Below are 20,844 nucleotides of genomic sequence, written 5' to 3' on the forward strand. Positions count from 1 at the left end.
GGAGCAAGAGTTGTGTTCCAGGGGCACATCTTAATTTTTAAGTAATCCAGTCTGTGTCCTCTGAGAGTGTTCCTGGTGTGAACTGAAGCACAGCTTGTGTATGATCACTTCAAAAGGACTGCTGGATCTGACCTGAAATATTAATCTAGATGTGCATCCAAGGCAGAAGCTGGAGTCAGGGGTCTGTCTCTGGAAAGTAGTACAAGCTGTTTTGATGATGTTAAAGAGTACAAGACGGAGAAGGGGTGAGGTGTGCACCCTTACTGCTTTTGTATGTAGCTGTTGCTTCCTTATTCTTTATTGATGGGAAAAAGGCAAACCATTGTGCAGCTATAAATGTATCATCAGGATGTAACATCAGATATAACATCAGGAGGGGCATTCACAAGCTCCTGTGTTCCAGACCACCATTTTTCCTTTACCTTGTTCTCCCTTGAGCTATACATGAGATCCTGCTTATAGTGTGGAGGGCTCTGGCCGTGAGAAAAACATGGCACCAGAGGACCTGTCAGGCATCTCTCAGGCTTTTTTCTTACCTGTGCTCACATACCAGGAGGAGAAGACTCCAGTTGTGTAGGAGTTTTTGTTGGGCTTGGCTTGGTTGTCTCACATTTCTTGGTGGGTGGAATGTACCCTTGTGTTGAGAAAAGAGCCAAGTCCTAACCATTTCATTTGACTTCCCCTGAATTTGGGGTGGGGTAGAAATGTGGGGTCAGTCTTTCCTCTTCCATCCATGCATCATTGTATCCTAATGACTGAAATACATGTCACAAATAAAGGAACCTTTTTCATAGCTTTACTGTTAGTTATTTTAGTTCACTTATGGATGATTTTGTTGTTTTACTACACCAAATAAATTTTGGCTTGCGTTGGATTAAAATATGAAATAGCGACTCATGGGCTGCTATATACAACAGGCTGTGGAGGGTGGAGGAACAGAGCAAACAGATGAGCTTGGAGATCAGCCAGGGAGCATGTCCTGCTGGCTCTCCTTGTGGGACTACAGCAGAGCCCTGGGTTGACACCATAGTGAGAAGTAAATTACTTGAGTACGTAGCTTTGTACAAACAAAGCATTTCCTGCCAAATACAGATTACACAAATGCCTAAACTGCTGAGAAAGTGATGTGCATGTACCTCAAAACTAGCCGTACTTCAAAATGAAAATGCGTCTAGAGGAAAAAATTGCTCCTAATTTTAGATGTTAAAGTATCAGAGTACTCACAATGATTTAACACTTGTGGTTGTAGAGGGCAACTGCAATAGTGTTGCTGAGGAGAAATGCCTTGCATTTGTAGAAAGCCTTACTTTAAAGTATTTACAGGTGGTTTGTTTAGGTCTTGCATTGATGTATGAGAGAAGTGGACAGTCACCATCTATTCCATGACTGACTGCTCAGCCTGAGGATTTAGAGGACATTGTGGAGGGTGCAGTGTTAGACTATGAGATTACACATCCTCTGCTCAAGCACCTCTGGAATTGTTTCCTTCTGCTTTTGGCTAAAGATGGGTTGAAGACAGAATTGGTCACTACCAGATGTTCGTACCTCTGTGTCAAACTTTTCCCAGGAGTAGCTGTTGCAGCCAAAAAAATATTTGATATTGTGGTAGTAGTTGTAGTAGGCATTATAGAAACTTGTAGTGAATAGGAAGTTTCCTAGAGGACTGTACATTTAGATCGTCTTAACAACATAAAGTGAGATATTATTCCCCAGTTGTTGCCCTGCTGCTTGAAGCAAAATATGCTTTACTTCAAGGTATTGCACTGCTGCATCTTCAGAGAACTTATTTGTGTCCAGAGTACAAGACTGGAAAATTGTATTCTAAGCAGTAAGTGGTAATTTTCTATCAGACTACCTCTGTGTATCTTGAGCTGTAATCACAGAGCATTGTCTGTGTTTCTCATTCCCACTGCTAGCTATTGTTTTATTGACAAAGCCTCTCTGAAGACAGTGTATCCTGAGATGTCTCTCCAGAACGCTGATAACTTGCGGTTCATGTGCAGAGAGCATACAGAGTACAAATGAGAATTAAGCAGTATGTGCTTTGCATTGTTAAGATGTGTTATTTGGGATTTATCCAAGCTAGGCTTATGATTGCCATATGTGGACTAGCAACAGATGCACATAAAGGTGCTTTCCAAGGACAGCAAACAATGGCAGATAAAGCCTGTGTTGATCTATGCAGTTTGTGTTGGATCATAGCTACCCTGAGGAGTGGCCAGCCAACATGTGGCATTACAGGCTGCCTGGCAGTTCTAGAAAATCAAGTAAAGGGAAAAAGGGCAGGATTGGAAAAACAGTATAAAACTGGCTCAATAAATTTTGTTGCCATCGAATTTAATGTGACTGTGACAAAAACAAAGCAGTATGTTTGTTACTACCACTTTTGTAATATAACTGTCTTCTCTAACAGTATTATCCACAAATGTGAGCTGAATTTTACGTGGATTTCTTTTAATTTGGATTTTACTACTTTCATATGGAAAGAAGTTGATTTAGCGTAGTAATTTGCTTAGAGTTTTTTTGTTGATTTATTTGGTTTTGTTTGCTTTGTTTTTAAAGAAATGCAGTGTCTTATGAAGAGAGACTTAAATCTTTTTTGGATTTTGGATTCTTAAATCTTTCTTGGATATTTTTTTTTAAGTAAATCCAAGTAATAACAAAGGCAACATCCTTTCTCCAGTGACTAGATTTTTTTCACTCCACTACACTACAGTCCATTAATTCCAAAATCAGCTAATGTTACAAGAAAAGAGTAGTAATGTTTGTTAGAACAGAATTTGTTCTCATCTTATGGTAACTATATAAGCACAGGGGAAAGGACTTTAAAGCTTTGTGAAGAAATAATTTTAGTAGTTGTTTTTCCCCTTGAGGCAGAGCTCATGCCTCTTAACTTGTGTAGGGCCAAGGCCTTGGTTTTTTCAAAGGTTTTGTGTTGTTGGATTATCCTGTTTATATTACTTGTTATTCTTAGCCAGAAAGTTAGCTTGGATTTATTTTCTGTGACAAATTTAATGAAAGAAAAGTAGTAGAAAAACTTTTGCACAAGTTGATATAGTGTTAATGACAGGTAAATCTTCATTTCATCTTGGTGTGTATCATCTCTTCACTGAGATAGTACCAGAAAAAGGGATGGGCCAACTGCTCCACTTTTATAGCAGTGCTGGCTTTGAGTTGTGTTACATTGTTCCTTACATCTTTTTGCTTTTTTAATGAATGACAGTAAGGCTAGTACTGTATGTGATGTAGGAGGAAAGTGATGAATGTGATTTTTTTTTTTCATTCCTCTCAGGCAATAGTCTTCTCTAGTAGGAGGAAAAAGAATATACTTAGATAATGTTATTCATGCTGTTGGATTATTGTTTGTATTGTAGGATTAGATTGGAGTCAGATTTTTCTCTGGATTTCAGTCTTTCCTAAGGCTCCTTGATGTGTGCATTGGTGAAATTCACATGTATATTTTATTTACTCTGTCCTTGTCTGCAGAATTAAGAACTTTGAGTACTGTCTTCATTTATTACTTGCTCAAGTTTTGCTTGGGAAACTATGAAAATGGTTGCAGACTACATGAAGTAATGTGTTAGAGATATTGGTTACATGGCAATTGATATGTTTTGAGTGGTTCAGAATGAATGTATGTGTGTCACAAGTCTAAAGCCACAGTTGTGAGCAGTCATCATTAACAATGTTACTTAAAACTTCTGGAAATGAGGTTATGGTAGCTTCCCTCTAAATTATTGCTGTTTTGGGACTATTTCAAAGAAACAAAGGGGTATGAACAGGAAGAATAAAAAGGATGAAGCATAGAGGTTTGCAAATAAGGAGCTGTAGGTGTAGAGATCTATGTTGCTGTTTCCCAAGCCACAGAATCATGCAGGAGTTAGAGGAAGCAGTAGTCCAAAGCACTCAGCCTGGGTTCAGGCTTCTGTGAGGAAACACAGAAGTGTGCTTTTCATTGACCTACAGCACTGGGGAGGGGAATGAAGAAATAGTGACACTTCAGCATTTTTTTTTCTGCCAAAAAGCCTTAGGAAACTGTAATTGTTCCTGTGCAAACTCACTGGATATGGTAAACTTTGTACTTGCTTCTTGATACAACCCATCTGTTCAACATCAGCCAAACTCCGCCTAAAATGTGTTCAAAAAATTAAAATAGTTCCTCAAGATTACTGGTGTTGCAACCCAAGCTTTGCTTCTAAGGCAAAAATGGCATTACAAGCAGACTGTGCTGACAGCCGTATCTAAAACACAGCATATGTGGTTTAACATATGATAGGTCTACCCTAAGTTAGTATAAACCATGCCCCAAGACAAGTTCTTAAATTGTCTTTCAGCCTACTAAGAGACTTCGATATTTCAAATTTTTCTGGCTCACTAAGCAGTCAGTAGCCATACTTCATTTCTAGAATGAGGTTTTGGCACTGTAGGTGCCTGAAGTTGAATTGGCCAGATACGTAGTTTGTCAAAATTTGTTGAAAAGTTTTTTGTTGCAAGATGCTGCAACCTAAGAGCTCACTTCTAATTTCTGACAATTGCTATAAATAATGAGAGTAAATGCTAAATTCAAGGTGGTTTTATTGTTTTTAACAGTTTTTTTTTCTATATAACATGTAACTGTGTGTTTACATAGACAATGTATATGATACGTAAAATGCATCTCAGCATGGGTAATAGGAATGAGTTAAGTTTTGTTCAAATATCTGTTCTGAGTTTCTGGCAGACTACTTATTATAGCTAAATAAGCAGAAAATGCCCTGTGGGTTTCTCACAGAGAATTCTTCAAGAACATTTTGTTGCTCATTCACATGTTGATTCAGAAATATTGCACATAATTGCACTTTTTATCTCTTTTGGGATACAAAGATTTTCTTGTGTTTTCTTGCTGTACTGCAGAACATTTATTTTGCTGTAGTCTTCTTCCTTTTTAAGAAGAAAAATGCAGGCAGAATTTATACAACAGAAACATTGTCTTTTTCTCAGGGAGTGCTGTCCAATATCTCCTCCATCACTGACCTCGGAGGCTTTGATCCTGTTTGGCTCTTCCTAGTGGTAGGAGGAGTTATGTTCATTTTGGGATTTGCAGGATGCATTGGAGCTTTACGAGAGAACACTTTTCTTCTCAAATTTGTAAGTAGCTTTTGCAACTGTGACATTCCTCATTTATGTAGCGTGCCATGTTGTCTGTTCTGTTTGACTGTGTTAAGCTTTTAAAATGTATTTTGGAGAGGAAGGTGTTATCCAGTGTCAGAGTACCATGAAATCACTTAGCTTTTAACATATTACAGTTCTTCAGTCTCTGGTACTTACTGGCTGTACTTTTTTAAAGCTCAAAGCTATTGGTGGCAAGAACCATAACATGGAAGTACTGCTTTTCATATGGACGTAGCCTAACATTTTGCTTCCCTGTCACAAAAAGAGAGAAATTTCTTGTGAGAATCTGCATGTTGAACTTGGAGTCCATAACAAGCTGCCTGTGAAATGTGAGGGATGTAGTTGCTGCAGTGAATGTGACCCATGTGACTTCTGCTGTGCCAGGGCCCCTCAGGGTACAGAGGGGATAGGACTGTTACAATATCCTCAGTCTGGCTGATATCCTCAGTCTGTGCCATTCAGCTTAAATGGAAGAGGCTTCACTGCTTTCAGTGCTGGGGCCTGAGAAGGAGAAGGGGGGAGGAGAGTCCAGGATGTGGAAAGAAAATTGAAGTTTTCTTGAACTCTGGGCTGGATTGTTGGTTAGGGAAGGAGCGTCTGGTATACAAATGCACCTCAGTATGCAGAACTTTTTTAGCTAAGTAGCCAGGTTCTGTATTTTGAAAGACTTCCTCCTGTGACTTTTGAAAATGAGGGTATCAGTATCATGTTCACTTTTAGATAAATAGAAGATTTATAATAAAGAAAATTCTTTCCTCCATTTCCAGAGATGGGCACAGCCTGTGCACACAGTTGTGGCTTCATAACCATTAACTGTTAATATATACATGAAAAAACTTCCAGTGGAATAAGTGCCTCCAAGTGACACATTTGGCTCCCACAGTAATGTTGTATAAGGGGAGGAGGCAATTGAGAGTCACAGTTCTTCAGGCATTTATAAAGCAGCTTGTAACACTTTTTTTTTTTGCTTCTTCCTTGCTTCTCTTAGTTTGCCTAAAATGAACCCATCTGCTGTACCAGAAATAGCTTCCCATACAGCAGCTGCAGGAGAAATTAAAAATGTATCTGAACACGCACAGAGAGCATATTAAAATGAAACTCAAAGGCACAGTTGCAAAGGGGATGGACTTCCAGTATACCAGGACCCCTGTGTGGCTTAAAAGAGTGTAGATTCAGTGGAAATGCTTAGAGAAAGTGGCAGATCATTAGTAATGCCTTTGGCATCCATTGCATTTGCATTAATCATAGCAGCCTCATTTAATTTTAACGTGGATGTGAGTCATTTCATAGACATTCCGCTCCGACTTAGTCATTAATTAATTTCTGCTGTTACCAGTTTCTGCTTTGGCTGCTTAGGCGGGGCTTTGCCCGTGAGAGGATCTAAAGCAAAAGTCATGTAGAAAGCATTTTACTAGCACTCTTGGTTGTTTATGCCTTCTAAAATGTAAGTGCCTATGTAGAAATTTAGGATGGGTTTTCAAGGGCCCTACATGTGGTGGTGACTAGCTGTGTATTGAAATTTACAGTGAATTCTCTTGAATCTCTTTGAAAATTTCAGTGAAATGTCCAAGGTTTCGATATTTGTTACCATTTTTGTTATTTGTTAGAATAGAATTAAGGTTTCTGTGCTAAACTCCAATAAAAATGGTGTGTTTTTAATGTGAAATTTCCTATGTGCCAAAATGGCTTGAACTTGCACTGAAACAGATAAAGCCTTATCACTGGATATAATTGTGAGCTTTGAAAAAGATTTGGTCATAAAGGAAAATAATTCTAGCCTTTTTTATTTTATTTATAGTTCTCTGTATTTCTTGGAATTATTTTCTTCTTGGAGCTCACTGCTGGTGTTCTAGCATTTGTTTTCAAAGACTGGATAAAGGACCAGCTGTATTTCTTTATAAACAACAACATCAGAGCATACCGAGATGACATTGATTTACAAAACCTCATAGACTTCACACAGGAATATGTAAGTTGGACTATGTTTATTTTTTTGTAAAGCTTACTTTTGAGAAATACCTGCTCTTATTTTTAACTTTCCATCTGTTCTGTTCTTCAAGGAGCAGCAGAAATATTCTAGCATGTAGTGCTTTTGAATATATTTATATTTGTTTTTACAGAACTTCTACAAGCATACAATACCTGTGTAAAGTGCCTTTATTGATGTATGACTGAGTAAAACAAGATGAAGAGTTGGGGTGACTTTTTGAAGACTTAGAGATAGTGTGTCAAATGCACCAAGTTAAAATAATTTGTTGTAAAAGCAATCATGTCTGTTTAAGAAATTACTCCTTTTCTCAGCTTCATTTGGTCCTAAGATGAATGTTGGTGTAGTTTTAGCAACATTAGAAGTGCTACACTACACTGCAGAGTGGCAGAGGTATTTAGTTGGTCCAAATGAAACTACAATGTTATTTCTTCTGAATTAGGCTTAATAGAATTAGCCTAATGAAGTGGGCCACTTGTAGAGTTCTTATAGGACATCTCTAAGTGATGCCACATCTGCACTTGGGAGGGAAGGGTGAAACCAGTGGTGCAATTGTTTGTGCAGGTTAAGCTCTGTAATTTCTCAGTGTGTGTGAAGAAGTCTTGCACTGACTTTTGCACACAAGGTGTGCCTGTACCTTCCCTCTCTACTACTCAGTTCTGGCCTTTGTTGATGAAGTCCTCTATGAATCTGGCACTGTGTGGCTAACATGGCTAAGTGTTGGTTGAATTCATGTTTACTAATTTTTGTACATTCTGCAATTAAATTAATTTCAATGCTTGATTTGCTTCTCTAAACCTGGAGGAAGAATGGTAAGTAACAGGATGTGGATCCTTGCACTATTTTGAATCTTTTGCAAGAAGGTCACAGGTCACTACAAACTGAAAGTACTGGTCCACTTGTATGCAGCCAAAGTCTACAGTCCAGTTTTGCAGCTTCCTAAAGCTCTCTCCTAACTGGATTCGCACTCAGCAAATAAGTCAGGGGCAGCATGAGTTGTGAGAACGAATTACTTCTTCAACCATGGTAGAGATAGTGCATGAAGACAACACATCAGGTATTTCAGAGAGAACTGCTACATCTAGAAAGAGAAAATGGCTATTCCAGTGCTTTTAAAAATGTGGTTGGTTTGTTGTGTTTTTTTTAAAGTTGACATAGATGGGTTCATTATTCTAACTCCTTGAAGGCTGTAAACTTCACTGGTTTCCAGTGCTTCACTGGTTTCCAGTCCATTCTTCGTATATTCAGCAAAACACATCAATTCTTCATGTGTTCAACATGTTTTGCCAGAGACTAAGCCTGCCTTTGGCAGATTTACTCATTGAAAGATTCAATGAAGGTGTTAATTGTGCAATGTGTGATGCTCAGGGAGCAGTGTGTTCACACTGTCCGATGTACAGCCTGCAGCCAGGCAAAGTTCCCCTAAACTGGCAAAAGGAGTAGCTATACCAGTGTATCCTTGGAGCTTGTTTATTTGAAAATCCAGGGCTTGTTAGACTGGACAGAATATTTATTGTACTCTTGGCTCTACTGTTCCTCAGGCCTGAGCTTGTAGGCCTGTGGTATTGTGTAGGCTTATCAGCTCACCCACAGGTTTCTCTCCAGAGAGCAGCATAGCAGTGTGTGAACGTAACTTTAATCACATGATAACTTTGGAACAGCTTACACATTTGGAATGGTATTTTTAAAAAATGACAAAAATCCCCAACCTAACAAAAAAAACCCCAAACAGTTTCAATGAAAACAGTGGGAGTCTCAGATTTTGTTTTGAAAGCTAGAGGGAAACTGGCAGCAATGGTGCGTGTTACTAATGCTGAGATTTTCATTCTGAAATTTAAGAAGCTCTTCTTTTTTTGTTCTAGTGGCAGTGCTGTGGGGCTTTTGGAGCCGATGACTGGAACCTTAATATTTACTTCAATTGTACAGATTCCAACGCGAGTCGAGAGCGCTGTGGTGTGCCGTTCTCTTGCTGTACTAAAGACCCTGCTGTAAGTGATGGTCTAGAGGGTAGGATGGGTCTGCTGTTCCAATTGTAAATAACTCTTCAAGATTTTCCTTTTTTATGTCTGGAAATTTAGCCTAATTATTAACTTCTCACTGACCTGTATTTTTTTTTGTTCTTGCAGCTTAGCTTAACCACTAACTTCTGCAGTCAGCAAAACTCAAAAGATAACTTAAGTCTTCACTGTTTGTGGCTTTTATTAGAAAGAGAGAACTATGGGCTTGGCTGAACATGCGTATTAATTTTAGCAAGTATAAAATGAGAAGCACTTAATGAGTTGAAGGATGTGAGCTTTCAGTTGAAATTCATCTGAACAGGAACCCTTAAGATCAGACACTTTAGAGGAGGTATTATTCATTATTTAATGCAGTGTCCTGAGGCTGAAGCCAGTTTGACCTAGTTTGTGCCAGGTACAGTAATGAATGAGTCTGTGCCTTGAGGAACTGACATGTTTGCATTAGAATCTTGAGTTGGGTATGGGTATCTTTACATACTTGTTTTTTTACCTTCAAAATTACTGCCTGTCCTACAGTCACCTGAAATCAGACTTCAAAGGTCAGAAATCGTTTGTGGGAGGAGCTTTTTTGGTAAATTTTCATGCCTTTAAAAATATTTATAGTTCTGGATCATCTAGTGGAAAGTATTGGAGCCATGAATTGCTAATGTGGATATAATAAAGAAGAGTAAAGTGAAAATATGGATATAATAATAAAGAAGAGTAAAGTGAAAAGTGTAGGGACTCTACACTTTGCTTTTCACTTTACATTATACTGATAGTGAAAGGCTTGGAACAGGGATGGGTATGTGCATGGAAACTGTTACGTGCCTAGCACTGTATACATTTGACTTCATATAGCTTGAAAGAAGCTGGCTTTGAGTGCTTGTGTTATCTAGCAATTCAGCTGTGGCTTTTTTTCCACCTGGAATGACTTATAGTTCCTTGAATGTATTAGTCTAGCACAGACTGAAGTTAGGCAAGTTGCCAAAAGGCATCTCAGGTGCTTCCTGCCTGACTAATGCAATGCAGTCAGTGCTCCTGGCATCCAGTTGCTGCTGCTCTGCCCCTCTCCTGATAAGGCACGACCACTTGCACGGGCTGGTTCTGGTTCCTCAGTAGTGAACATGTCTTCACAGTAGTTTGAATTTGTCTCACAAACATAGCTGAAAATATTTCAATGGGATATTAAAACAAAATGTAGGTTAGGCTCATGCATTACCTTATGCTTAGGATTCCCTCTGCTGTTTGCCTATCTACCCACCCACCCACACAGAGGTCATTACAACCCAGTTTTAAAAATATAGTTGTTATAAAACCAAACCAGTGACAGCAGTACAAGATAATCCTATAAATACATAATCCATCCTAAAGTTCTCTCTTTCTCTCTGTTGTGAAAATAGCTATGTCGTTTGTTAGGATGTGATGCAGCAAGCAGAAATTTACAGATAAGTCTCATTCACTGTAAGGAAACAGCAACCTTAACGGCCTCTAAAAACTGAAAACATTAGAAGTCATGCATACATGTAAAATAATTGTGACCAAGCTGTGATTGGTTCAATTACAGTGATAAACACAGGTTTATTCTGTGGGAAAGCAAATTTGTCCTTTTTAGAATTAGGTTTCAGTGTTGGACTGATGCAAACAGTTATGTGGATGCCTTATTGTTTTTAGTTTAGCTTGAATCAGGAACTGGTAAGTTTAAGGCAGGCTAAAATAAGTTTCTTGAAACAAATTTTGATTACTGTAGCTCATTTTGATGTAGTTAAGGAGGTTGAAGTGTTCCAAATACCTGTACAGGCAAGTCTAGAAAACTTTTTTATATCCATTGCATTTTTTGTACCTTCTTTTGGTTAACAAATTCCAAGGCTAAAAAGGCAGAAGACATTAATGATGAAGCAAGTAGGCATTTAATACAAGGAAGAAAACTTAAAATCCCTCTGTCAGAATCTTAGGTACTTTTACATCCTTTCCTTGTAGTCTGTGGCACTTAGATCCTGGAACAGAAGCATTCATCTCATTGGGAGATACAAGTTACTTGCATTTTGAATGTCCATTAGGGGAATCCACTTTGGGCAGCTGACGGAATGTGACTTGTTGGACTTCCTGCAAAGTGAGGAAACAGAGGAGCTTTCCATGCTGATAGGAGATACTGTTTTCCATATGACTGCTTTTTAAAATCCATTTCACTGCTTGCCTCTCTCACTTCCCACAGTTTGATTAAATTGTGGTGTTTGGTACATGTAGATAAGATTGGCTGATTTTCTCACTTTCTTGAGTAGTCCTTCTTCTGCTTACTGTCTTTATATGATAAGCCAGTAACTTAATATTTTGCTGCCATTGTGGCTGATGCCAAAAGTTTCATGCTTCTTTTTATTACCATGAAATAAATTACCATGAAATAAAATAAAAATAGAGCTTCAGCTGCCAATGACAAGCATTTGTTCACTAGAGAAAGTCTGCCAGAGCCTATCTTATTACCTGTGCTTTGGGAGTACTAAAGGAAAGGGAGTAGGAAAAAACCCTCCTTTCCCATTGGTATCAAGCTCCTATAAGAAAGAACAGGCAGTAAGAACAGATTACTCCATCTATTCTTTTTTCTTCCAGGTTTTTGGAAAGGAACTGTACATAGTTCTAGAGACATTCTCAGAAAGAGCTTGCAGCTTCTGCAACCGAACTGCCCCATGTCACCTCTTCATTCTGCACAGACTGAACCGTGAAAATGGCAACAGTACTCTTGGCATACTTTTTAGTACAGACAAAACCTTATCAGTAGAATGTTCTTTCATTTACCACAGATGTTCCCCAGTTCCTTTATTAAATGCTAGCATCTGGAACATGGAGGGCTGGTTTTCCCAGTTTGCTGACTTGAGAGATAAAATTTTTTTTGACCATGTACTCTTGTTTGCTGCAAATAATTAATAGTACAGAGAGAAGGAGGAATGATTTTTTTATTAAAGCAATATGCTAACCAAAGTTTGGGTGATTGTTTTATTACATACAGGATCAACTCCAGGATGCTGGGAGAAGGTATTGGGGAGACATTTTACTGATTGCCTCTCTTCTTTCTCTCTCTCCTCTAGGAAGATGTTATTAATACTCAGTGTGGCTATGATGCAAGGCAAAAACCAGTAAGCTGCTTTTTTTTTTTTCCCCTTCTTAATATGGTATGTTAAGGATCTGAATCCCTATTGGAAGAGGATATTATTTTACTGATGATGTAGTTGAATGTAATTATCTGTTTTCTTCCCTCTTCTCCTTGGCAGGAAGTTGATCAGCAGATTGTTATCTACACTAAAGGCTGCGTCCCTCAGTTTGAGAAATGGTTGCAGGACAACCTTACCATAGTTGCTGGTATATTCATTGGGATAGCATTACTGCAGGTAAACATCATGTTCCCTGGAATGAGTTGCACAGAGGAATAATTGATAAAGTGAATATATGAGGGGGGGAAACTGTATATGAGAATAGTAAATGCAGTGCCAGTTGTCTTGTTTGTGGGTTTTAGCAGTGAGAACTAAATGTATGAGACTTTGTTTTAAGGAATACTTAATTTTTATCTACAGGGATGCATTGTTTTCTTTTCAACTCTCAGCAGACTGAAACTAACACTGTTAGATAAAGCTTATGTAGAGACTTTCAAGCCTGTACAGACCTGCTGTTTCCAATGGTGCTTGAATGAACAGCAGAGAGCCTTTATGGTTGCTTTGAAACAAGACTAGAACAGTTAATTAACTGGAACCCGGTGCCACCATAAAATTACTGGGGTTACAGGAGTTCTGCAATATTCTTACTTCTAAAACTTAGTGTTAATTTAATTTCTGCCTCTGTTATTTAATATCTAAGCTCTTTATAATCAAAGGAGTTTGCCTGTGTGAAAAGAGTTGTCCAATGCTCCAAATGAATAAATTGTTGTCTCTTCCAGATATTTGGGATATGCTTAGCCCAGAATTTGGTTAGTGACATTGAGGCTGTCAGAGCCAGCTGGTAAAACTGCTGAAGTAACCACAACAAGACACTGGACAACCGAAACCCTCTGAAACCTCCAGTGTGTCACTCCGACACCAAGCTGTATGGACATGGGTGACAGGGAAGCCTTCTCTCCTGAGCAGTCTCAAGTCTAAGTTCCTGATATTGCAGTGAACTTGTGTTTCTTTGGGGTGGGGGAGAGAAGAGTGGGCTATTGAAAATCTGCTGCTCACTGACAATTTTTTCTTTTAAACCACCACTTTGAAAGCTGTTGAGCCGTGAATCTCTACTGTATTCTTGATTTTGAGTAACAAGTGGACACTTTTTTAAATTGGTGTGTTCAGTGAGACAGAGTTGCGTTGTTGTAGTCTGTGGATATGCTGTTTATTCTTCATGTCATGAGCTCTTTGATAGCTGCCAAATATTCCTGAGATGGTCTATCTCCTCACCACTCTGTAAAGGAACAATCTTCTTGTTTTCACAGCTAAACATAGCTACAGGCCTAAACCCATGAAGCAGGAAGCAACTTTCTATGCATCTATTGTACAGTAAAAGAAATTGTTTTTAAAACAAGGGAATTTTTTTTTATGCAAGCTTCCAACTATCTCCCTATAGTACATTGAGGTTGGAATCAGCAGAAGGGAGAATTGCTTAATTTTGTCAAGATCTTTTTTCCTTCTCCACCCTTGTGTGAAGGGAAAGGAGTTTTATATTTGACAAAAAGGGTTGCTGCCATACCTTTGGATATCAGTCTCTTAAGGCAAGGATGGGATATGACTGTATAAATGTATGAAAGCAGTGTAGATGTTGGGTCCAAGTGAAGAATAATATTCAAAGAATGAATTATATATTAACTTAAAAAAAGTCAAAACTTATGTATCTGATATGGCAAAATCTTTTGTTTCTCTGAAATTTAGTGTAACCTAATGTATTTAGGGATCTCACTAATATTAATGCTTTGACATACTTGTGCGAAGCTTGTTTCTTTGGTCTGTTCCTAGTTGGGGCTTTGGTCTTTCTTTTTTTCCCTTTTTCTTTTCTTTAATTCTTTTTACCTGCATGAGCTGTGGAATAAGAATCTGTGACACTCCAGTGCTTTAAATATGTGCATATGTTTTAATTCAGTCTAATCCAAACTTATTTATTGATAAATGCATGTGATTATGGAAAGATCATATCCCATTCTCTTGGAAGTTGGAGAGAACAGTTTTTGCCAGAGTAAATGCTTACCTCCAGTGACCTAATCCATGCTATGGAGATGTGTCTCCCTTTCTTGCTCTAAAGGCAACAAGAGCTTTCTTGAAGCAACAGAGTAAAAGTCTTTAAATAGAAGCATTTATTAGATCAGTTAAGACAGACCCTTTTGAATTGGACACAAGAAAGCAGAATGTGGAAAAAAGCACAAACAGTAGAAGAAGACTTCAATCAGGCTCCATCCAGCTTAGCGCTTTTGATTTGTTCTTCTTCACTAATAATAGAGAACCTAAAGACCTGACCATGGCTTGGTTAATTTATTGCACTTTGTATAAATTTACCATGTTTTATGACCCTTCTCAGTATCTCCATACCAGTCCTGAAAGCTGTGGTCCTGCTTTGGTCAGACAGTGGCAAAGGGTGTGTAGCACCTTGGTAAGGACGTAACATCTTTCTGAGCTGAGTTTCCTGAAACAGGAGGTATATGGAGTAGAGAAGAGGAACACATTGCTTTCAAAGCTCTCCTATTTTGGGGGATGGATAGAAGGCTGATTTGATGACTTGTCAAGGCCCTTTCTGGTCCTGTGACTCTTAAACAAATGAACATATGTACCCTTGCACATTATGCCTTTCTGTGCTTTAGTTGGCTGTGGTTTTTCTCCCCTCTGGAGGCTGGTGATGGGTACGCCAGTGCTTCACAGATGCCTCAGACAGACCCGTTGTCCTCCCATCTTTGAGCATTACCTCATCCTCTTCTGGTTAACTCCCACTGACTGGCTCTGAATCAGGCAGCCTCCATATCCTTTGGTATCTGCTGTTAAAGGCTAGCCATGACTCAGAGTATTTTTAAAGCCTTTCAAAGTAATTATAACTCATTGTCCTTAATAAAGTTGGTTCCACCTCAGCACAGTGTTATGTTTTTCTTAGCCACTCCTTGACTTGAGGAGTTACTAGTTGTTTTCCCCTAGAGGGACATACCGTTTTGCATGATAGTAGCAGGACAGACAGATCATCAGCACCAGTGTTGCTGCACTGAGACAAAATGGTGCAGGGAGGAATCAGGGGAGTGGGGTTGAGGAAATAACCCCTCCACCAAAGAGCCTTGATGGTGATCCCAGGCTTTGGTTTGGAGGGAAAACAAAAAGCCTAATTACAGAAACATTCCTTGTTGCCGCTGATCTTGAATACTGCTGTTGCTGCTCTGAGCTTCTGAAGGTAGCTTCGTTCTTCTACTTGAATCTCTGCAGTTGTACTGTATTGGCCTTCTGTCTTGTCATGCTGTTCTCTGAGTTCCAGTCTGCTGGCTGTGCTGTTGGCAGTGGCAGACTGATAGGAGGGTAAATGCTCCAAGCTGAGCAATTCTTGTTCTCACGACTTGCACGTCTACACACAAATGTGCAACACTTCTGAATCCCGGAATGACTGACTGTTCTTAAAAAAACCACTAAATAACTTACTTTTCTAGAGCTTGTCTTTTTTGCTGCGGATGTTGATCCTTCTCCCTTTTTTTTTTTTTTTTTTTGTTCCCAAGAGATACTTATTTACTCATTTTTGCATTGTTTTGATGGATGTGCAATGAATGTTTAGGATTAGCTGTCTGTTACACATTTAAATCCCACTTTTTTGTCTACAGATCAGGTAAGATGTCCTAGAAATGTCCCATCAACATCTACTCAGCAGCTTAGGTGTCCAGTTTGGAAAGCTTGTGGGAGGCCTTGGAAATCAATGTATTATTGTCAGAGCCTGGCAAATATAAGCAAACTTTCTCCCAGGAAACTTAGAAAAGTTCACATGAGCTGCAACTAAAGCACAACTGCTGGCTACATGGGCTTAGTGTCTAAAGCAATAAGATGTGGTAGGCACTAGGATTCCATGGCAATTTCTAGCCTGCCTGATGTGGTGGTGGGGTAGATGTGAGTTCAGAGATCAGTCTAATTATCTTTAATGTGCAGTAGTTGTTCATAAATTTGTTGTCAGGCTTATGGAGTGGGAAACAGCTCTGTTTACTGAGTAGTGGCATTACTAACGAGGACTCTGGTAGCTCAGCAGCAGCACTGGCTTTAAAGCTATTTCCATATATCCCATTGGGCCCTGCCAGAGGGCATCACAGTCCTTGCTCCTCTGCTTTCTAAATACCCTCTGTATTCACAGTCCTTTCTGTTGTTTGGGTTTGTTTTGTTTTGTTTTGTTTTGTTTTTTAATTTTTATTAATAGCCTAATGGACAAATGTTTGATTAATCTCTTTGTGTCTGTTTTGGTAGCAGTAGTATCTCTATGCTTAAAATCCATAATTTTGATTGTGCCCCTTAGAGTTTGAAGCTGTGGGGGTGCTTGCTCAAGTGTACTCTGTCCTGAAAGCCTTCTTCTCTCCCCTTTGAGAGAGATGCTCATTGTAGTTCTGGTGTGTAAATAGTGTTTGAAATGTAAATAGTAGCATGCAGATTAAATGATTCTTGCACATGACTGCTTTTCCCCCTGAAAGTGTTTATTATGGAGATGAAAGGTGTCTGCCAGGAGAGTTTGCTGGTGAGTTCTGAGTGGCTGTCTGGGCTGTCCCTCGCCCTGATGGAGCAGCAGGAGTGCGTCAGCTGCCCATGCTCGCGTGTCTACCCAGTGAGTGGGTGGCTGCACCTGAGGAAGGTGAAGCCCTGGCCATCCCTTTGGGCCCTTGTTAGTGGCAGGGCCTTCCTTGCCTTTTCCCTTTGCTGCTTGGCATTAGAACAGCATTAGACTCTAAAGTGGAGAGTAGGTGGCAGAACCTCCTACCAGTTATGGGAGGTTGCCATCACTTGTGGCAGGACTAAATATGGTGCTATAAGAACTGACCTGGACATCAATCTGTGTTTTCAGTACTTTAGAGATGCCCTTGTTAAAATTGGTCTTGATTAATATGGCTGGTTATGAGAGAAACTATTGGCTGAATTTTTGATTCTGTTTCCCTTTTTGTTGTGTATGTATTTTGGGTGCATTGAAATAGCAGTTTTGCAAAGGACTGTCCTTGGAAGGACAGTAGACCTCAAAAGGCGTCATGCACTGCTGAATGTCCCAGTTCCTAACATTTTTGTTTTTTCTCTGCATCTTTTTCAGATACCTGTAACAGGTGATGAAACTGTGTAAAACAAATGAACCAATACTACCCCGATCCATTAGCTACCAAATTTGCCCCTTGAAAAAAAGAAATAAAAGAAATCTGTCACCCTTAACATGCAGTATACGAAGAAGTGTTGTACTACTAGCGTGCAAGAGCAGCACTGCTAGCTGTCTTTTGTGTTTTGGCAATTTAAGTGTGCTAATAAAAAGCTCCATCTATATGTGTGTTCATGTTCACGCTCTGTATGTAATAGAGATGGACCTTGAGCTCTGGGGAGACTGGGATGTGGGTTTGTGACTCAGAGCCATTTCTGATACTTATATTCCAGATAAGTTCCAGCTGAGTCTTTCTCTCGTTCATCTGAAGGTGTACAGCAAGGTGTCAATATTTACCCTTTGTGTATCATTCCTTTTTATACGAATGTATTCTCTTGTGTTCCTTTTTTATCAGTTGTAAAATTGATTGTAAAAGCCAACTACACTTACCGATTGAAAGTATTGCTATAACAGAACTGCATGCCCAGTAGAGTTTGACTTGAGCTTTAGTTTTCTGATTTCAGACTGGTTCCCTTCAGTCTAGGAGAAAAGCATAGATGAGGTGCATAATGTATTACTTGTCATCTTTAGCGTTAGACTGTGGTATTGTATCACATGCTGATCTCAATGGATGTAACTGGAGTCTACTTAGGAAGTTAATGCAACTTCCTGGTAATTCATTTTAAGCTATTGAAAATGGTCTTGGTCATGCTACTTGTGTTCTTGGGTTTTTGTTTTTTAATAGAGGCATTTTTTAGGAATGTTTTAATACACTTATGATGGACAATACAATAGTTTTAATAGTTGTGCAGTATTCTGTATTTACTTGAAGTAAATCATTTTATATGCAATTTGTTAGATAATTACAATTTTATAAATAAAATTGTGTGAAATATGATGTTGCGAATGTGTATGTACTCTTGATGTAGCACTTAATATTAACAAGAGAAAGATACATTAATGGAAAGCTCCTCCAGGAAAAGATCCCTACCTCCTTTTCTCCAAACCAACAGGGAAAATAAATCCCCATCTCTCATATGTGTTGTAGGATACTGTGTTGATTAAATCACAAAGCATGCTCATGCCACCAGTGGCTGCCCTTAGGTTAATAATAAGCTAAGACATGAAGAGCATGCCCCCACATGAAAAGATCCTTTATTTGCTGTCAGCTGTTGTTGAAGTCTCTGCCTAATGAACATGCTCTGCTTCTTTCCAACAGGTTTCTGATGTTCCTCAGGCTGCAGTGGCTGTGCTCTCCCCAGAATTATTCTGGTGACCCTGGTGTGTTGAGAAGTTGCTGCTTTACATGACTTAGGCAAATGAAATTCCCACCTCCCCTTTTAAAAGTTTAAATAAGTGCAGCATGTCCTTAAACAGAAGTAGTGAGAACTGGCTTACATTATTGTGCAGGTAAAAACGGGTAACGATGTCTTGTGCTACTTTGGATAGAGGAGGACACAGAGTTTGTTTTTAAAGTATTTCAAAGCCTCTAGGTTTTGTACACAAAATAGTACTGTGATCAATTTAAAAGCATGTCTATATCCAGACTAAAGTCTAATGCCTTTTGCGTATTTCAGGCATATGACATTTATCTGTATATATGGAAATGATTTGACAAAATACGCATCTAAATTGGGGACACACAAACAGAGGTATGACCAAAAGTTGACAGAAGAGAAGAATAGCCAAGGACGTTGCCTAATAGATGTGACAGACTTGGATAGGCATTTTCATGATGGAGATGGAGACTAGGAGTGGCTACCTGCTATCTGTCAAACACTTAACAGACTTGTACACTGATTCTTGAAGTTGAGGCTAGTTACCATTTTGAAACAAATGACATTTTCCAACGGGTGCTGTGGATGCAAGGCCAGTATTGTTGGGGTTTGTGCCTTACCTGGAGTGAAGGTTCTCCTTGTAATAACGACACTGAAATGTAAAAACACTTGTGTTCACTTTCCTGACAGTGCTGTGCTGGGCCTTGCAAAGTCTGTAGATGATGAGTGTGACACTCGAGGGAGGTGCTGCCTGCCCTGTGGTGTGGCTGTAGGGATCGTTCTGGCTTGGCTTTGGTGGCACTAAAGAGAAAGACAAGGCCCTATGTCTGGCATTGCCGTCATAGAAACAGTCTGAGCAGCATATGTCAAGCTTTGCTTACATGTAATCTAGCTAGTAAACATCTAATTGGAATTACTGTCAGTGGTCCCACTTCACTTGACTTCAGTGCAGTGAGTAGTGAAATGCATGTGATAGTAATGTCCTTAGATCCCATTTGTTTTTAAAGGTGCTCAGAGGAGAAATGATTTACCAGCTACACAGAAGTGACCTGCAGGCTGCAGCATGCCTCAGGACAGCACAGCATTTCCGTGGCTAGACAGTCTTTTCAATTACCTCCTTCTGCTGTGACATACACCCATCTTTGCCCTTACGTGTGCTTTCCTTCCTAGGCTCAGCACAGATTTTATCTAGGAATATATGTCATTTGGTATTCCATCCAGGGAAACCATGTGAAAGTAGGGTATCACCACTGGACTTGCTGTGACAGTAGTATTCCTGATAAACATCTGGTGGTGAGAATAGAGCTAATGCTTAACCACAGCTGTTTGGTTAGACAACCAAATGGGAATTCTGTCAGTATCACAACCAGTTTGTGTGAGCACTTGAAGTTTATACCAACTGCACTGGTAAAATTCAGTCATGAGGACATGAGGATCAGTCAAAAATACTAGTCTCTTTCTAGAATCAGGCAGGTTGTTGTAACTGACATTTCAAATGTTATTTTGGGTTCTGTTTAAGTCAATAGAAAGAGTTTCTGTGCCTGAGAAAACTTGGGCTTGTGAGGGCCTGTGAGCTGTGATTGTAAACATGCTGGTTATTTTCAGCAGAAGTGCAGAGGTTCTGTGTTATTTGGAGCCTGATGTCACGAGTTCCTGGTCCATGCTGACACCTCTGTACTCTCAGTGGCTTTATTGCACTAGTACTAGCAAATGTCTTTTTGTGTGTTTTGTTCTGTTGGTTTTGGTTTTTTTTTGCTGTTGTGCAGTTTGGTATTGGAGGCTTTTTCTGCATGTTTCTGGCACTTGATTAAATAGATGTGAAATCTCTTCAGAGTGAAAACTCCTGTAGCATCTGCTGTGTTTTGGTATCATCTGAAGAGCTTAAGCTGACTATTGAAGTCAAGTTTCTTTTCATACTCAGCTTGTGTAAACAATCGCTTTACCCTCATGACTGGCATCTTCCCATCACAGTATCTGAGGGATAGGCAGTGGTCTCATGGAGCTGGGGAGTGAATTTGTGAAGGTCAAAAGCAATGGTCTGCAATTACCTGGCATGGAATCTCATAGGTGCTTGGACTGTGGGTTTGCTGCCTCTGCTGGTAAGAAAAGGAACTTCAAACTTCTGAGGCTGCCATTTCAGCAC

At 39.3% G+C, this 20,844-nt stretch overlaps 1 protein-coding gene across 2 annotated transcripts in view; it reads left to right on the forward strand.

Moving 5' to 3' along the window:
* The window catches only part of TSPAN5 (tetraspanin 5), an 80,161-nt gene extending 64,959 nt beyond the window's left edge, over window positions 1-15,202 (forward strand). For both annotated transcript variants that reach the window (XM_088056326.1, XM_005517473.3), the window contains 6 exons: window positions 4,981-5,127; window positions 6,950-7,120; window positions 9,001-9,126; window positions 12,219-12,266; window positions 12,402-12,518; window positions 13,061-15,202. In XM_088056326.1, coding sequence (XP_087912452.1) covers window positions 4,981-5,127; window positions 6,950-7,120; window positions 9,001-9,126; window positions 12,219-12,266; window positions 12,402-12,518; window positions 13,061-13,126 — 675 coding nt within the window. In that variant the 3' untranslated portion in view covers window positions 13,127-15,202. The remainder of the gene's footprint in view (window positions 1-4,980; window positions 5,128-6,949; window positions 7,121-9,000; window positions 9,127-12,218; window positions 12,267-12,401; window positions 12,519-13,060) is intronic.
* Window positions 15,203-20,844: the final 5,642 nt, after the last annotated feature.

Source organism: Pseudopodoces humilis, chromosome 6 (genome assembly GCF_049639895.1).
Source record: "Pseudopodoces humilis isolate 2021_Gansu_Grassland_sample_001 chromosome 6, ASM4963989v1, whole genome shotgun sequence".
Taxonomy (NCBI): Eukaryota; Metazoa; Chordata; class Aves; order Passeriformes; family Paridae; genus Pseudopodoces; species Pseudopodoces humilis.